The sequence below is a fragment of the Onychomys torridus genome, chromosome 1 (genome assembly GCF_903995425.1).
Source record: "Onychomys torridus chromosome 1, mOncTor1.1, whole genome shotgun sequence".
Taxonomy (NCBI): domain Eukaryota; kingdom Metazoa; phylum Chordata; class Mammalia; order Rodentia; family Cricetidae; genus Onychomys; species Onychomys torridus.
In genome coordinates this window covers 158,743,320-158,759,769 of record NC_050443.1, presented here as the reverse complement: position 1 = coordinate 158,759,769, position 16,450 = coordinate 158,743,320, and the positions used below count along the sequence as shown (strand labels likewise).

Sequence of the window (16,450 nt, the reverse complement as noted above, 5' to 3'; positions counted from 1 at the left end):
ATCAACTGGAGACTTTTTAAAGCCCTTATGACAAATGAGCATGTTACCTCTCCTTTTTTTTTTTTTTTTTTTCCTTAAAGGCAGCTTTCAGCTTTAACCTAATGGGTGTGTTTATTTTATTCTGCATGCTTACCAGTGGATCGTAAAGGCGGGAATGCTCACATGATTTCTTCATCATCAGTCCATAGCCGAACGTTTCACAATAGCAATGCTTTAGGCCCTGGGTGTAAGCACAAGAAACCCCTGTCGGCTGCGAAAGCCTGCATTTCGGAGATCCTTCCTTCTAAATTCAAACCCAGGCTCTCTGCTCCCAGCGCTCTTTTGCAGGAACAGAAGAGTGTCCTGTTGCCCTCAGAGAAGGCTCAGAGCTGTGAGAACCTTTGTGTTTCTTTGAATGATTCCAAAAGAGGCCTCCCGCTCCGGGTTGGGGGGAGCATCGAGAACCTGCTCATGCGCTCGCGGCGGGATTACGACAGCAGGTCCAGTAGCACTATGAGCCTACAGGAATATGGCACCAGCGCCAGGAGGCCCTGCCCTCTTTCCAGAAAGGCCGGACTGCACTTCTCCATGTTCTACCGGGACATGCACCAGATCAACCGAGCTGGCCTCTCCTTAGGCTCCATCTCCTCCTCAAGTGTGCGGGACCTTGCCTCCCACTTTGAAAGGAGCAGACTGGCATTAGCCAGGGGTGAGCTGGGCGCTAGCCAAGAGGGCTCAGAGCATATCCCCAAGCACACTGTGTCTTCCCGTATCACGGCCTTTGAGCAGCTTATTCAGCGGTCTCGGTCCATGCCATCCCTGGACTTCTCGGGCAGGCTGAGCAAGTCCCCTACACCTGTGCTGTCTAGAAGCGGCCTGACTTCAGCTCGTTCAGCCGAGTCCCTCCTTGAGTCTACCAAGCTCCGTCCCAGAGAGATGGACGGGATGAACTCTGGAGGGGTCTATGCGTCCCCCACATGTAGTAATATGGCGGACCATGCCTTGAGCTTCAGGAGCCTTGTGCCTTCTGAGCCCCTTTCTATCTGTTCAGATGAGTTAGACCACTGTTCAAATGTTTCTAATGACAGCAGGGAGGGCAGCGGGGGCAGTGTTCATGGAGACTTCCCCAAACATCGCCTCAACAAGTGCAAGGGCACCTGCCCGGCTTCATACACCCGCTTCACTACTATCCGGAAGCATGAGCAACAACAGTCCTCCAGGCAGCCAGACTGGCGCTCTGATTTCAGAGGGGACAGGAACAGTCTCCTCAGAAACATCTACCTGATGAGCCCCCTCCCTTTTCGGTTGAAAAAGCCCCTCCAACACTACCCCAGACAGCCTGCCCCCAGTGACTCCTCAGGGCCCCCTGCCAGCCAGAAGGCAGACCTCCCCAGCCAGGGCCCTCAGGACCAGCCCCACTCAGCGGGGAAACCCTTGGTCCCCACCCGTCTGTCTTCCCGACACACCATGGCAAGGCTTAGCCACAACTCAGAGCCCTCTCTGGACAGATCAGCAGGCCTGGAGGATTGCACAGGGACCATTAATAATGGAAATCCTGTGCCCTACTCAGACCATGGCTTGGACAGGAACAACAACCCACAAAGTGAACTGGCAGCGGCCTGTGGAGGTGGCATTTTGTGTGTTTGACCAGTCTCGCCTCCCCTGTCTCCACTTGGCTTGCTCTGTCTCTCCCTCTGTGTGCTCATGGTGCTCATCTTCTGCCTCGTCTTTTGCTTCTGTTTGTTTTGCTTGGCAATTAACCATGGCTTGTAGTGGCTGCACTTCTTTAAAAAACAAATCCCCCCACTTCATTTAGACTAACCACCAAACTGTTTCGAAAGAAAAATTGGCCGTTTAGCTCATACCCAAGAACCGGGTTCATTTGAACTCACACCCTGTTCCCATCAGTCCCAGGCTTCCCTGTGGTTTTTTGAGAGGCAGCCTCTCTCCGTGGCCCGTGTGTGTGAGTGTATGGTCTGTTCCTGTTAGAGCCTGCACGCCTCTTTGTGGGGACGCTTAAAAGAATGTCCCTTTCTTTGCTCACCTTTGGCCTTCTGGTGAGTTGTCTTTGTATTAAACTGGTTTGCAAGTAAATCCAAAAAGCAGGTGGGGTGGGATGGGGCTTGGGGGTTTTTCCTTCAGAATTTGTCATTGAGATTACTCAGCAATGTTTTTCAACTTGAGCTTAATAATAGGAAAAACCTGGCTTCCCACTAAACCATGGCCCATTTTAACTCTGCTGTGTTGTTTTGAAGATTCGGAGTCACCACGACATTTTATACCAGCTGATTACTTGGAGTCCACAGAAGAATTTATCCGGAGACGACATGATGATAAAGAGGTAACTCTCCTGTCTTCATCTTGTTGCTTTTCTTCAGGGAGAAAAAAAAAAAAAAAGGATCTGAACTGTCCAGACACTAGAAGGTGATGTGCCATGACCAGAAGCAATGGTGGCTTTTCATGGGCAACTTTTTTAAAGATATGGGCTCCATTCAGTCTCCTGTAGTCTAATTTCCTAGAAAGCAGGACTGACTGATTTCTCTACAGTCGCAGGGAGGTGACATGGCCTGTATTGTACTTGATGTCTTGGAAGCTTGGAAACCAGAGTTTACATTTTCATCCTTCCCCCCAACAGTACATCCCATCTTGTTATTTAAGAAAATCCACCCTTCTGTTTCTCGGGCACTAGTAATGGGCCAAAGCATATTCCAAATTAGAGAGGATCGCCATAGGAAAAACAGACGACAGTACTGGCCACTCTATATTTTATAAATGATTTGAAGAAGTTGCTTATAATTCTGCCAGCTTTACTCAAAAAGGAGATGCCACATTAGTGCTGGCAAACTCCACATAAGAACTTTCGAGTCTGGACATTTTCTTGGAGCTACTGAAATGTCTCGGTGTGGGATGATTTTTCAGGGCCTGAAATAGAGCTGTCCTGAGAATATAGGGAAAGGTTCCCCCTGTGTATCGGCTGAGTGGGCAGAATCTTCACTCCTGTTGTGATAAAGCTTTACAATACACATGTTCTGGCTGCACATTCCAAGGAACAGGGAGTCCTGTAGATTAGATAAGTTCAGTGCCCACTTTCCTGTCATTTGTTAAGAGATGCATGGATACTTTGAACTGCTGGCAGTGGGATGTTCAGATGTCACAACTGTTCCCATCCCCTTTGCTATGTTGGTCTGGCTTGAGTGGTTCCAGGGTTTGGGTGGAGTTTCCTTGAGGATTTAAGGCAAGGCTGACTTTGAGGACTCTGATTATAATCATTGCTGTTGGGTGGTATGAAACAAACATGTCCCTCCTGTAGACACCGTACCTGTCTATCAGAAGCCAGGGGAGATGTTTGATGCCCAGAATTATCTAAATTATCAAATCTACAACTCATAAATGATTAATGTCTGTCAGAACTTAGAGCAGATTCCTTTCCAGACTTTTCTGTACTTGTTCTGTTAGAGAGACAAAGTTCTCATGAGAGGAAAGATAAAATTCCATTTTAGTAATAAAATCCTAGTATTCAGTATGGAAGGTTTGATGGGTGAGTCTTACTAAGAGGCATATTTTGCTAACTTGGTTTAACAGTGAATCCATTGAAAGCTGCATTCTCAACATGAGAAGCTTGCATCCTTGGGGATGCTGATGCACAGTTCTTGAAATGGTTTGTCTTTCCTCATGGATATGGGCTTATGTGGTTAAAGCATAGACCTGGGGGATTTACTGAGTCAGATTTAAGTACTAGGTTTAAGTCTTTTCCATTTGCTGTCTACCCCATAGATAATGAACTGCCAGCCAGAGCACCAGCGCTTTTAAACAGGACGCCAAGCATGTCCATTCCACTGCTATAGAAACAGTCCAGGAGAGTGTTAGTCTGCACCCTTTTATGAAAATCCATTATGGTTGTCACTGTTGATAATGTCCTTTCAGAAAAGGAGAGCCTATCTGTTCTTGAAGGGCCTTCTGTGGTCACCAAGCCAACCGTCTGTTTTATTCAACAAGGGTATGGCTTGAACAGGGACACCTCCTGAAGGTGCTTAGCCAGAAACTAAGGCTTCACCTTCCTGAGACAGTACTTTGTCTAAGATACCGTGCTCTGCAAAACACTCTCTCATCTTGCTTACTCTATTATAGTTTTCTGAGCTCTAGAAGACCTGTAGCCATTTGTTGAGTTGGTTTTTTTGTAGACCCCAGAGGAAAACTGGGCCATTATCTTTTGGAGCTGAGGTGAATGTCACATGAGTCATTTAATTGTCTGCTGGAAGAAGACTTATGTTTAACTGAGCATGTTAAGAATTACCAGTTCTAATAAATACTTTCCCACAAGGAATATTAATCCCAGGAATGAAAATTGCAGTGGTATAAGGAAAGGCATTAAAATTCTTTTCTATTGGGCCATTGGAATAGGCCTTGAGTGGTATTCGGTGAAAGGCAACATGGATTATTTGAAAAGGTCTTGAAGAAAAATAGATGATTATTTTCTTTTAAAAATATATTCCTTATTGTTTGAGAATTTCATGCAAATATACCACATGTGTGTATCAAATCCCTTCCCATTCCCTTTGCTCTGACTCATCCTATACCCCTCCCCCAACTTTCCCTCCAACCTTTTAATTTTCCTAATAGAGGTGGGTATCTGTTTCTTCTAATCCCAGATGCCATTGTTTTCTCTACTGTGTCTACATCATTCCCTAAAACAGCTTCATTTCACCTAATGTAGACACAAGTCAGTGAGACAGTAACAAGACCCTCTGTCAGCCACATGAAGAGCCTTTGTTGTATATCCTGAGGTCCTGAAATTAATGCTCAGGGGAAGAGTTGACTGTCCTAGGAGAAGAGGTGCCACATTCTCTGAAAGGGGCAGCTCTGCTGTGTGGAGCACATGGTAGTGTAACTGACAAAGCAGCAGAAAAATGACCTAATTGCTGGGTAGTTAAGGTCCATGGCCTGAGAGGCCTGGTGTGTAGTCAGGGGAAAACAGCACACCACAATCCTAGCTTGAAAACACTATGGCTGTATCATTCATTGCCTAAGGCAGATAGACATGCCAGCTACCAGCCCAACAAGATTCCAGTGCTTAGGCTGAATGTACATACCCTTGGGTCACCTGGCCTTTGTTGCCAGAAGGCACAGCTTTGGACTGAGCCCAGGGATAGTCAGACAGACAGAGGGGTCATATCGAATCATGTGTCGCCATACCCCAATGTCCCCAGTTTCTTCTGGGCAGTACTTTCTCCTTCCTACAAAATACATAGTGGGTAATTACCATGGGAACATATAAGTTATGGCCATAGGTCCCTTTGACACTGACCCTTAATGTCTTCTTCTTATTCACTCATACCTTTTTCCTTAGTTGCTTATATGGCCATTTTCCATTAAGCTGGACCAGATCATTCACTGCCCATTTTATGCAATTTCATGGCAGAAACTTTTAGCGGACCAGAGACGACTTAAGCGCGAGCAAGAAGAGGCCGATATTGCAGCTCGACGCCACACGGGTGTCATCCCGACGCATCATCAGTTTATCACTAATGAGCGCTTTGGGGACCTCCTCAATATAGATGATACTGCAAAAAGGAAATCTGGGTTAGAGGTCTGTTTTGGTCGCCGCCAACTGCTGCTTGACCCAAAGCAATATTTGCCTTCCTTTGGCATTGCCCCCCATAGGCCAATTTAGTTCTCCAAACAGTGTCTGTCGTCCTGGCTTCCCTAGCCTCGCTTTGGCTCTTTTGTGGCTGGTGAATAGACATGAATGAGCCCCACTCTGTCCTGTGCTCTGTCTGTTAAGCATGCCTGGCTGTGGGACTGGGATCTGCTGGTGCACACTCCTACTGCATGCTTAGAGCATTGGCTGCCTCATGAGTCCAGTCCTCTCCATCTTGCATTTGACCGTGATACCGCGTTGCATTGTGTTCTGCTTAGAAACTGTGTCCCCTTGGCCATGTGTCTCAGAAGCTTGGGTACAAACAACCCAAGAGTCTTCTGTAAAGAGATGGTTAATGAAGCTTTCATTATTAAAGTCACCTAGTGACCTCTTCTAGCTTTGATAAAGGCCCCCAAACTTAGTGACATTGCTGTTGAAAACTCAGAGAACAATACTGATTGCTCGGTGGTGCTGGAGCATTTCACTGAAGTTTGAAACTCTGACTTGTGAATAAAGCCATGGAGAGGATAAGAGCACTCTGAAGAGACACTTCAGCTGCCACCTTAATTTTGACATCTCTAAGCTTAGACTATGGAAGTTTAATATTATACAGGGATGAAGAGCAAGAGTGTAGTGATTTGATCCAGGTCTTGCCTCCCACATCCAGGTCAGTATGGTAGATCAAAGGCTACCTGTTGAGTGAGAATTTCAGCCCTGCCATACAACCTGATGTGGCCCTGCTGAGGCTGATGTCTTCGGGGAGAAGAGTATGTGTCTATGGCATGGGTTGGGCCTGCTGGGGCCAGAGGAAGTGACACCAGAACTAGGTTATTTGTTTGTTTGTTTTTTTACCTTTCAGTTTAGCTAACATTTCTGTCTTTTCAGTGACAGAGGCATTGTTAGCTATTCTTTTTTTTTTTTTTTTTTTTTAAAGAAATGAAATGTTCCAGGGAAGAAGAGAGAGGGGAGGGGTGGGGAATCTGACTTAAGCAAATTTAGGGGACAGGGCAGATTTTTTAAAGTATGGAGAAAAAAAAAAAAGAAATGTAACAGAGGAAACAAAAGTTAGCAAGTCTCTGTCCACTGTGAGTGACAGGCAGCCTCTTGGCACTCAGTGTGATGGCTCCTTCTCAGAACAGCCCTGCTGTGAAGGCTCTGCTGATGGTTTAGCTCCAAGCCAGGCCTGCTGGCATGTGAGGGGGCAGGGAGCATGCAGAACTGTCTTAGGGATACATGGGCTTGCCAGGGCTGCTCAGCTGGAGTAGCTGTAACAAGGCAGGCACACTCTTAATGGACCTGCATCCCCTCCAGAGTGGTATTTCCCACATTGTGTGAGAACCCCTAAATGCAGAACCCAAGATGCAGACTGCTGCATCCCACCTATGACATTTTGATCTGGAGTGGGCTCTAAAAATTTGCAAGTTCAAAGTATAATACTTTGATGTATTAAGGTCCACATTCACCACGGTCCTTTAGTTGATGAACAAGGCAGTGAGGCCAGCAAATGTGGGTGGTACTGTGTAGAGGTAGGAGTCAGCGGCCACTAATTCGTAGAGCACTCTCCCTGAATAGAGCAGAAACAACACAATCCATGTCTTATGGAAAGATCACCTTCATATGTAGTTACGTCAACCAGGTAAGGTGGCACATACCTTAATCCCAGCTCCTGGGATGTGGAGTTAGGGAAATTAGTAGTTCAAAGTTATTCGAGCAATGAATATGTGCGGCTGTGGTATGCTTTTATAATGTCACACAGCTACATAGCTGGGTGACAGGGTCCATCTCTCTCCTCACACCTTTTTCTATTGTGATTTCTGTGAAGCCTTTATCCATATAGTTTTGGTCTTTGGGTCTTCTAGTGTGAACATGTTATGTATCCTTACACTCACATCCATTCTGCTCATTTACCTACAACTGTTAAAGTATGCCATAAACATAGGCATTAGTATTATATTATATTTACTTGAATATAAGGTGGTTATTGAGTTGCCCCTTAATGTGTATGTATAGACAGGAAAAACAGCATGAAAAATTCTTCTGGAGAACCAGTCTTAGCACATGCCTGTGATTTCAGCTAGGGAGGGGGACCCAAAGCTCAAGGCCAGCCTGGGCTCCAGGGAAAACCCGTCTCCAGTAAAAACAGAACAAAACACAAAAATTCCTGTGGTGAAATATGAACCCTAGAAGATCTCTACAAAAACCAACCTGAGAAGCCTGGAAATATAGGGCGTATGACCAAAGGACAAACAACTAGAATAGCCCGGTGATGCTTTCAGGTGCCTTTTCTTACCTCGAGGGTTCCACTTTCCCCTTTCCCTCTGCCCATGTCTTCTAAAGTGGTAGAGGGCCTTCTATTCATTTCCTGTATGCTGTTCCCCTAGACAGAGGCCATAGCAGCTGAAGAGGTGAGAGTTAACACGGATAGAAATAGCTTGTGCATGGGATTCTAACAATTTCATGTGTCCCTTTTTAAAAACAAAACAAAACAAAACAAAACAAAAACTTTTAGGGGCAAAGAAGAAAGATATGCAAGTCGATAAAGGTGAAGTTCTTGCCAGAGATGGAGCTGAAGAAGTTCCAGGCTGAGATGTGGTACACGCACAGGAGAATATGACATTTAGGGAGATGTGACCCACAAGCCTCCACCCAGGTTAGAGATGGAGATTTGATCTGCTGACAGTCCAAGCCAACATCAAAGCAACCCCCCTCCTGATATACACACACCCATGGGAGGAAGAATTTGAGGAATGTTATTTGTCCTCCTGGGTAACAGTAGGTAAAAGTCAAAGGAAGCTTTGTGTCTGTGGGAACCAGAGGTCAGACCCAGAGCAACAGGGTTTTAGACCGAGGACAAGCAGACCAGACGCAGGCGTGACTTACTGACAGACTTAATGAGAACGTGGAGACGGTCAGGTCTGGCTTTCCAGGCTTGAGTGTCTAGGAGAAAAGGGTTGCCACAGCCAGGATGGAGTTTCAGTATGTAGATGAATACTCAGGCTTTCCCCTAGCTGGCTTTTTCCACATGACCGGAAGAGCATGTGGAATAGAAGATGTCATGATAGGTGAACCAGAGTTTGATCTGTTTTCAGTTCATAACTTACACCAGGCAGATAGGAGATGTCCCACAAGGAGTAAGTTGGTGGGTAAGGCTTGTCAGAAGATTGCTGGCTGACAGCATGCCTGAGGGGCTTTTCAAACCATCTCTTACCTAAATGTGGCCTTCTTGAAAGGGAATTTTCATGCATGACACAGCTCACTAAACATCCATCTATCATTCTGATGAGGTCAGGGGCTGCGATTTTGCCCAGGTACTAAGCCAAAATGAACTGGCTAGATTGGATTTCTCTGCTTCGCTTCCTAGAAACTTGTGAAAATATGTCCTTTCTATTGTTCATCAATTGTGATCTTTAACTCAGCATTATTTCTTGTGTTTAGATGAGACCTGCCCGAGCCAAATTTGACTTTAAAGCCCAGACGCTGAAGTAAGTGCTACCGGTCATATTTCTCTTCTCAGCTGCCGTCTTTGAAAATGCTGTTTGCTGAGGACAGAGTCGGGAGAAATGACGGAGACAGAAATCAGAATAATGAAGAGTAGAATGTGTGTGTGTGTGTGTGTTACATTGCCTGTATTAACTCATTTGATTTTCATGAATAAGGCCTGTGTCTTGTGGAGTAGTTACTATTATTCCCACTTCAAAAACTTAGGAAAACGATATGAAGGAACTTAGCCCATCTAGGAGGTGATAGAGTCAGGATTCACACCCAGCATCTTGGCATCTGAAGCTGCCTCTTCTCCTCCTTCTACCTGCATGGGTGCTCTGCTTGATTAGCTTGCAGCATGGTGTGACCCAGCCTTTAGTGGAAGCAATCAGAACCAGTCTCAGGAATAGAACTTGGCCCATTTTACTATAGCGTTCCTGAAAGAGAAAGCCCACAGGATGCTAGCATTTCTCTAAATGTGTTCCTTGGAGTGTTCGTCGTGCAAGGTGCTCTTTAAAAAACAACAACAACAACAACAACAACAACAAAACAGGAAACAAAAATTAGTGTTGCAGAAATGAGTCAGAAAACCGCCTTGTACTATATTTACACCCCCTCCCCCTGGAGAAGCTAGGCTGCTGTTGGCATGTTCATGGCCGTGGAACTCCCTTGGAGACAAAAGCTGATCTGCTTGTTTGGCCCAAGTGTTCTCTAAATTTAAGTGACCTGGACACCTTTCTGTTTTCTGTGGAACATAGTGTGGGAAGTGCTACCAAAGACAGGTTCCAGAGGGACTTGTGAGCCTTCTAGCAAATGATGGATTAAAACAGACCATGCGTTTTCTTTGCCAGCTGAAGATTATGTGGCCAGCCACATCCCATTGTCTGGCTGACAGGAGGCACCAGGGAATAGGAGGGAGAGCCTCCATTCATGAGTGATGGAAAACCCTGCCTCAAGGCTCCTCAACCATGTTTTCCACTTCCTTCAACACAAAGGGAGTGGCCAGACCAAGTTTCAAGAATGCAGACATGATTCTGATGTGGTTGGATTTGATTGTGTCACTCCATTCCCTTAGTTTGCTCAAAGAGATGGCCTGTGGACTTTAGATTCTGGAGGTCCTGACTCTGCCACTCACATCTCTGTAGCCATGGCCAAGTTTTCGATGTCTCTGCCCTCAGTTTTCCTCATTGGTGAGATGAGACTAGAAATGCCTCCCTTGCAAAGAGACTAGCCAGGCTAAACCCAGTAAGATGTTTTGTACAATGTAACAGAAGTCAATACTCAAAGTATATTATCCGCCATCCTCATTTTTCAGCCAGAGAGTAACAAGGATAGATGAATTAATTTTCAGTTTAATCAAAATTCTTTAAATTGAGACTTTGGGTGATAAATTTTCTTAGATTTCATTTTAAAAGTTTATGTGCCCCACCCCCTTGAGTAACCATATTAGATAGAAGAGATAAGAAGGCTTGAGGTCCTTAGGATTGTCGCCATTTATTAATACTGCTAATGCCAGAGAGCAGTTACTACCTCCTGGCTCATGTTCTTGTCATGATATGCTGTTTTCATAATAAAATCAATAGAACTTAGTAGAAAGAGTAAATTCCAGATTCACAGACAGGACTATTTTTAAACCCTCCAGCCACGTGGTTTTACCTCTTTCTACAGTGTGTTTCTTTAAAAAACAAACTGTGCTCTGGGGTCATTTGATTCAACAAAGTCAACCAGGCTTCGTCTCCCTGTACTCAGGGCTACATACATAAGAACATTCCAGAAAACATCTTTATGTCTCCCATCCCTAGAGCTCTCTGTGTAACCAAGGATAGATAGTTATGAATGTGTTCTCGTTCGCAAGCATAAGACTTTGGGAGACTGTTGTGTGATGGGGGAGGGGCTGGAAGTTTGCAGATGATGATGTTGTTGCATTGTAACAACAAAAGATTGTACACATCTAAGAGCAGCTTGTGCTGTTAATTCCCAGTCCTCCACACTAGGCCTAGTATGTGGACCCGTGGGAGCTGAGAGTATGGCCTGAAGGAAGATACTGGTGAAACCACTTTTCTCGAGACTAGTTACTGGTTCTTTCCATTGAAGGGGTGGGTCCGACCAAGCTGCCTCCTAATTAAGCAAACAGAGCCCTTCTGTGGGAAGAGATCAGGTGGCACAGTGCCTAAGAGCCAAGTTTCTGGTACGAGGTGCCTGGGTTTAAAGCATGAATCTGTCACTTTGCAGGTGGGATGGGAAGGACATCAGCCATAGGAACCCTGTCATCTCTATTGGCTACAAGTAGAGATCTCCCCATGTTCATCTGTATCAGAGTAGTGGGTCTCTGCTTAACAGTGGGGCCATTTCAGGTCCCACTTGCTGCCACACTGTATGACACTTGGACAGAGAATTCAGGACACTTCAAGGAGAGGGCTTTGACAAAAATGTAGCCAGAGACACTCCTTTTCACAAAGATGAAGGTCCTGGATCCTTTTTGTAGACTTATTTAGGATTAGAACCAGTCTCCCAACATAAGATCTACAAAAGCCTCCTCTGTTTTATACATTTTCCAGATGTTTAGCTAGCATCCCTCATGTGGGGCTCCCTGGCATACTTAAACTTGCCATATCCCTTCCAAATCCCAGCAAGAGACCTTCTCGTGGTTTTGGTTTGGTGCAAAATGAAAATTATTTAGGCATTTTTCTTTTTAACTCAAGAAAATTTCAAGTTATAATTTTGCTCTGTTTTCATTCTGTTTATATTTTTTTTTCTCCTGAAAACAAAAAGAATTCTCATTAGATGTGAATACTGTCACAGCTGAGGCAAACCAAGAGATGGGTGTGGAAGAGTTGTGAAGACACAGCTTTTGAAGAGACATTCATTTTTATTTCTAATTCCCATTTTCCATGTTGAGAAGGAAGGACATGCACTGTGCTGGGTGTTCCCGCTGCAGTTTACAGCTGCATTCTCCAGCTTTGGTTTAGGTGCCCTGGTCAGATAAAGGAACAGTGTCACTGATAGCTCAAGCTTCTGGTCCGAGTCCCAGAACTAGGAAATCTTTGAACTCAGCTCTGCCGAACTTCAGAGCTTTCTAGTGTAGGCTGATGGAGATGGATGGTGATGTAGGGGCTAGAAGGCCGAATGAGTGGATGATAGGAGGATGCCAAGATGTCATCACCTGAAGTAGTTCAGGCATGACTACCTGTAGCACACCAGGGGCAGTGAACGTATCCAGAGGGAGATATTTCACCAGTGAATAAGTTAAGACTTCTGGGCTCCACCATGGTGCATCTCTAAGACAGAATTCCTCCAAAAAATATATTAAGAAAATCACAACAAAGTAATAAGACCTCTGACCACTTTCCAAGGCTAGTAAGTTTGTGAGTTGACATCCATCCCATAAAAGATTAGAAAAAAATGCCCAAATGTGATATAATTTCCTGACAATTGGAGTTCTCATTTCCAAGTATGGAGCCTCCCACCTTCTGTAACTTTGTCCTCTCTCTTAGTTAGGGTTTTATTGGCATGAAGAGACACCATGACCATGGCAACTTTTATAAAGGAAAATATTTAATTGGGACTGGCTTAGTTGCAGAGGTTTAGTTCATTATTGTCATGGCAAGAAGCATGGCAGCATGAAGATAGACATGGTGCTGGAGAAGTAATTTAAGAGTTCTACATCTTGATCCGCAAGCAGCAGGAGACTGTGACACTGGGCATAACTTGAATATATGAGACCTCAAAGCCCACCCCCACAGTGATACACTTCCTCCAACAAGGCCACACCTCCTGATAGCACTACCCTCTATGGGGCAAACATTCAAACACCTGCATCTGTGGGGGCTATTTCTATTCCAGTCACCACATCCCCTTTGACTGTGTGAAGTCTTATTTTCCCAAAAACTGAAATGTCTTCCCTGTGCATGGTTTGAAACATCTACTAAAAGGCAATGACCTTCTGTCAACAGGGAGCTGCCTCTGCAGAAAGGGGACATTGTTTACATCTACAAACAGATTGATCAGAACTGGTACGAAGGTGAACACCATGGCCGGGTGGGAATCTTCCCACGCACCTATATCGAGGTATTGCAGCCTGCAGCTCCCTTCTCACAGAAAGCCCAACCATGGCTAAACTGCCATGTTCTCACCTTGTGTCTTCTCCCCTTCCGTTCCTCCCCTGGCCCTTCTCTTTTGCTTTCTTCCTGTTCGCAGCTTCTGCCTCCAGCTGAGAAGGCTCAGCCCAGAAAGTTGGCACCTGTGCAGGTTTTGGAGTATGGAGAAGCCGTTGCTAAGTTTAACTTTAATGGTGATACACAAGTAGAAATGTCCTTCCGAAAGGTAAGCTGTGCGTCTCATCCTGGCTTTGGGGCCTTTGAACAGTGCTGTTATCTGGGGAATGTGATGTTGCTATAGCATGCCAATTTATAGCCTTATGAACATAATGAATTAATCAAAATTTGCAGTAAGGGGAATCAGAGGCTTTTCTGAAATGAGATTTTATTTATCTTTATTTTATATGCATGGGTGTTTTTCCTGCATGTGTACCGCATAGGTGCAGTCCCTGTGAAGCCCTGAAGTGGCTACAGAGTTTAACCACATTGATTTCACCAAGTAAAGCCAGTATTTATAGCATCTTAGACATCGAGTTTTAACTGTGTTCATCCAACATTTAGTGATTTTAGTGATGAGCATTGTGTTGGTGACTTGATCTCAGAGAGAGAGAGAGAGAGAGAGAGAGAGAGACCCCAAGTGGGGAGTACAAGGCCATTGGCACCAGGAGGTATTTTAAAGGCTTGAAGCCAAAATTCAAGTTATCAGATGTGTAATTTGTGTGGAGCTGAATACTTGATCTAAGCCTTCACTGCCTCATCAAAAAGCAGGGAGAGAGAAGGCCTCTCTAGGGTGTTGTAGGGACCTGGATGCAGCAGTGTGTGTGGACCTGCAAGTGTGACTTGGGCCATCAGCTCAGTGCTCAGTCCACAGGCGGAAGCCATGCGGCCACTGTTGCTGTTGTGAGGAGGAGCTCAGAATGCTTACTGTGACCACAGCAACCTTGTAGGAGGCGGGGCGGGGGACACGTTTCTTCTTCCCATTGATTCAGACATTCTCTCTATGTCATAATTCTCCAGCTTGCCAAAATTATTAGAATTACTGATTTTCTTGAGGATCAAGAGAAGTCAGCTCATGCCTTGAAAAAAGATAAGCAATATCTTATATTATATACAAACAAAAAACTAGAAGTTTCCTAACTGCCCAAGTTAACAGGGAATCTGTGATTAAATCATTATATATGTGGAAAGAGACTACCCCAGAATAGTCAATTAGGTTGTATAACATCTACACAAATGTAGAATTATGTGAGGCATTGTTCCATATACTTGTAATCCTACCACACTGGGAGGCAGAGGCAGGAGGATGATAATGAGTTCAAGGGCATCCTGGCTACTTAGCAAGATTGAGTGTGTGTGTGTGTGTGTGTGTGTGTGTGTGTGTTTCCTTGATAAAGAAAGTTTACTCTACTCTTTATCATTAAGTATCAAAAAGTATGTAGGGCAAGGGTCCAGTAGCTTACCTGGTAAAGTACTTAGCATACAAGCCTTAAAACTTGAGTTCAACTAGGTGATGGTGGCACACACTTTTAATCCCAGCACTTGGGAGGCAGAGCCAGGCAGATCTCTGTGAGTTCGAAGCCAGCCTGGTCTGCAGAGAGAGTTCTAGAACAGGCACCAAAAACTGCACGGAGAAACCCTGCCTCAAAAAAACCAAAAATAAATAAATAAATAAATAAATAAATAAATAAATAAATAAATAAATAAATACGGGTTCAATCCCCAGAATTCATGAAAGTACAGAAGTTGTCCTCTGTCCTCCACATAGGCACTATTGCATGTGTCCCATCACACCTACTATACTCACAATGGTAATAATAAATAGCATGTATGAAAGTCAAAATATGACACATACTCAATTTCCATAGAGGAAAACTGAGCAAGTCTAATTCATACACATAGAGGTAAAGCTGGGAAGCACCTATGTCGAAAACATTAACAGGGATTATCCCCAGGGATAGCATAATAGTGGATGATTATCTTCTGTTTTATGTTTATTCCTATTCTAGCTTTTCTGTAACAGTACAGAAGACGAAAGTATAGAAAGGAAAATGAAGAGAACCTGTTGAGGGTCTGGTAAAGGCACTAGCTGCCAAGACTAAGGACCCAACTCCAGCAAATTATGTTCTGACCTCCACCGCGTGTTGTATAACCAGCACGCCTCAAACACACACACACACACACACACACACACACACACACACACACACACGGGAGAGAGAACCTTCTGACCTGGGTGTGATGGCTCAAACCTGTAATCCTAGCTCTCAGTAGGTTATAGTAAGAGGACTGTTAAGAGTTGAAAGCCAGCCTGGGTTACGTAAGTGAGTGTGGGCCCTGTCTCAAAGACTCTAGAGGTGGCTCAGGGGTTAAGAGCACTTGCTGTTCTTTTAGAGGATACAGGTTTGATTCTCAGCGCCCACATGGTGTCTCACCACCATCCATAGCTCCAGCTCCAGACGCTCTCTTCTGACTTCCACAGGCACCAGGCAAGCACATTGTACACTTACATACTTGCAGGCAAAATGCTTACACAAATAAAAATTAGTTTAAAATAACGTAATACTAAAAGAACAACCCCAAACACAACCCTCCAAAGCCTTTGCCTTGCAGATGAAGACTATATGTGACCAATTTGTCCTAAAGGAGCCTAAGACACTACATTTGCCTTCTGGCTGGCGGGCATGCAGCTGAGCTCCTTACTGAAATGCTTAACTCCCTGGTTACAGAAGCTCTGCTGTGTTAGCGTTCCCAACCCGGTACTCCATCCATGGCCAATAGAGGTGGCTCTCGTGAGCATAGAGTGTGTTGACGGATACAGAACAGTGCAGGACACAGGCAGGGACCTCAGATAGGCTATGGTGTGGTTGCTCAAGGACTCTTGCTTGGCTGTGTCTTACAGGGTGAGAGGATCACACTGCTCCGCCAGGTGGATGAGAACTGGTATGAAGGGAGGATCCCTGGGACGTCCCGCCAAGGCATCTTCCCCATCACCTATGTAGACGTGCTTAAGAGGCCGTGGGTGAAAAACCCTGGGGGTTACATCGACCTGCCTTATTCTTCCTCCCCGAGTCGCAGTGCCGCTGCGAGCCCACAGGTATCTAAGCTCTCATCCTCAGCTTGGAGTTTCCATCGTCAACTGTGTCGATGGCACGCGGGCCCCCTCTGGGATGGCTCTCTGATGGCTCTGATTAAGAACTGCCTTGATCAGGGCAGTCCGGGGTTTATTTGTATACATACCTACAGCATTTTCCTAGCG

At 45.0% G+C, this 16,450-nt stretch overlaps 1 protein-coding gene across 37 annotated transcripts in view; it reads left to right on the top strand.

Annotated features, from left to right (window-relative positions):
• Positions 1–16,450, top strand: part of Sorbs1 (sorbin and SH3 domain containing 1) — a 230,753-nt gene that overhangs the window by 194,414 nt on the left and 19,889 nt on the right. For 27 of the 37 annotated variants that reach the window (XM_036168681.1, XM_036168686.1, XM_036168676.1 and 24 more), the window contains 6 exons: positions 2,235–2,320; positions 5,399–5,566; positions 9,053–9,099; positions 13,051–13,165; positions 13,295–13,420; positions 16,094–16,288. In XM_036168681.1, the coding sequence (XP_036024574.1) occupies positions 2,235–2,320; positions 5,399–5,566; positions 9,053–9,099; positions 13,051–13,165; positions 13,295–13,420; positions 16,094–16,288 (737 nt within the window). The remainder of the gene's footprint in view (positions 1–2,234; positions 2,321–5,398; positions 5,567–9,052; positions 9,100–13,050; positions 13,166–13,294; positions 13,421–16,093; positions 16,289–16,450) is intronic. The other 10 variants (XM_036168802.1, XM_036168865.1, XM_036168881.1 and 7 more) reach the window with 1 other exon arrangement.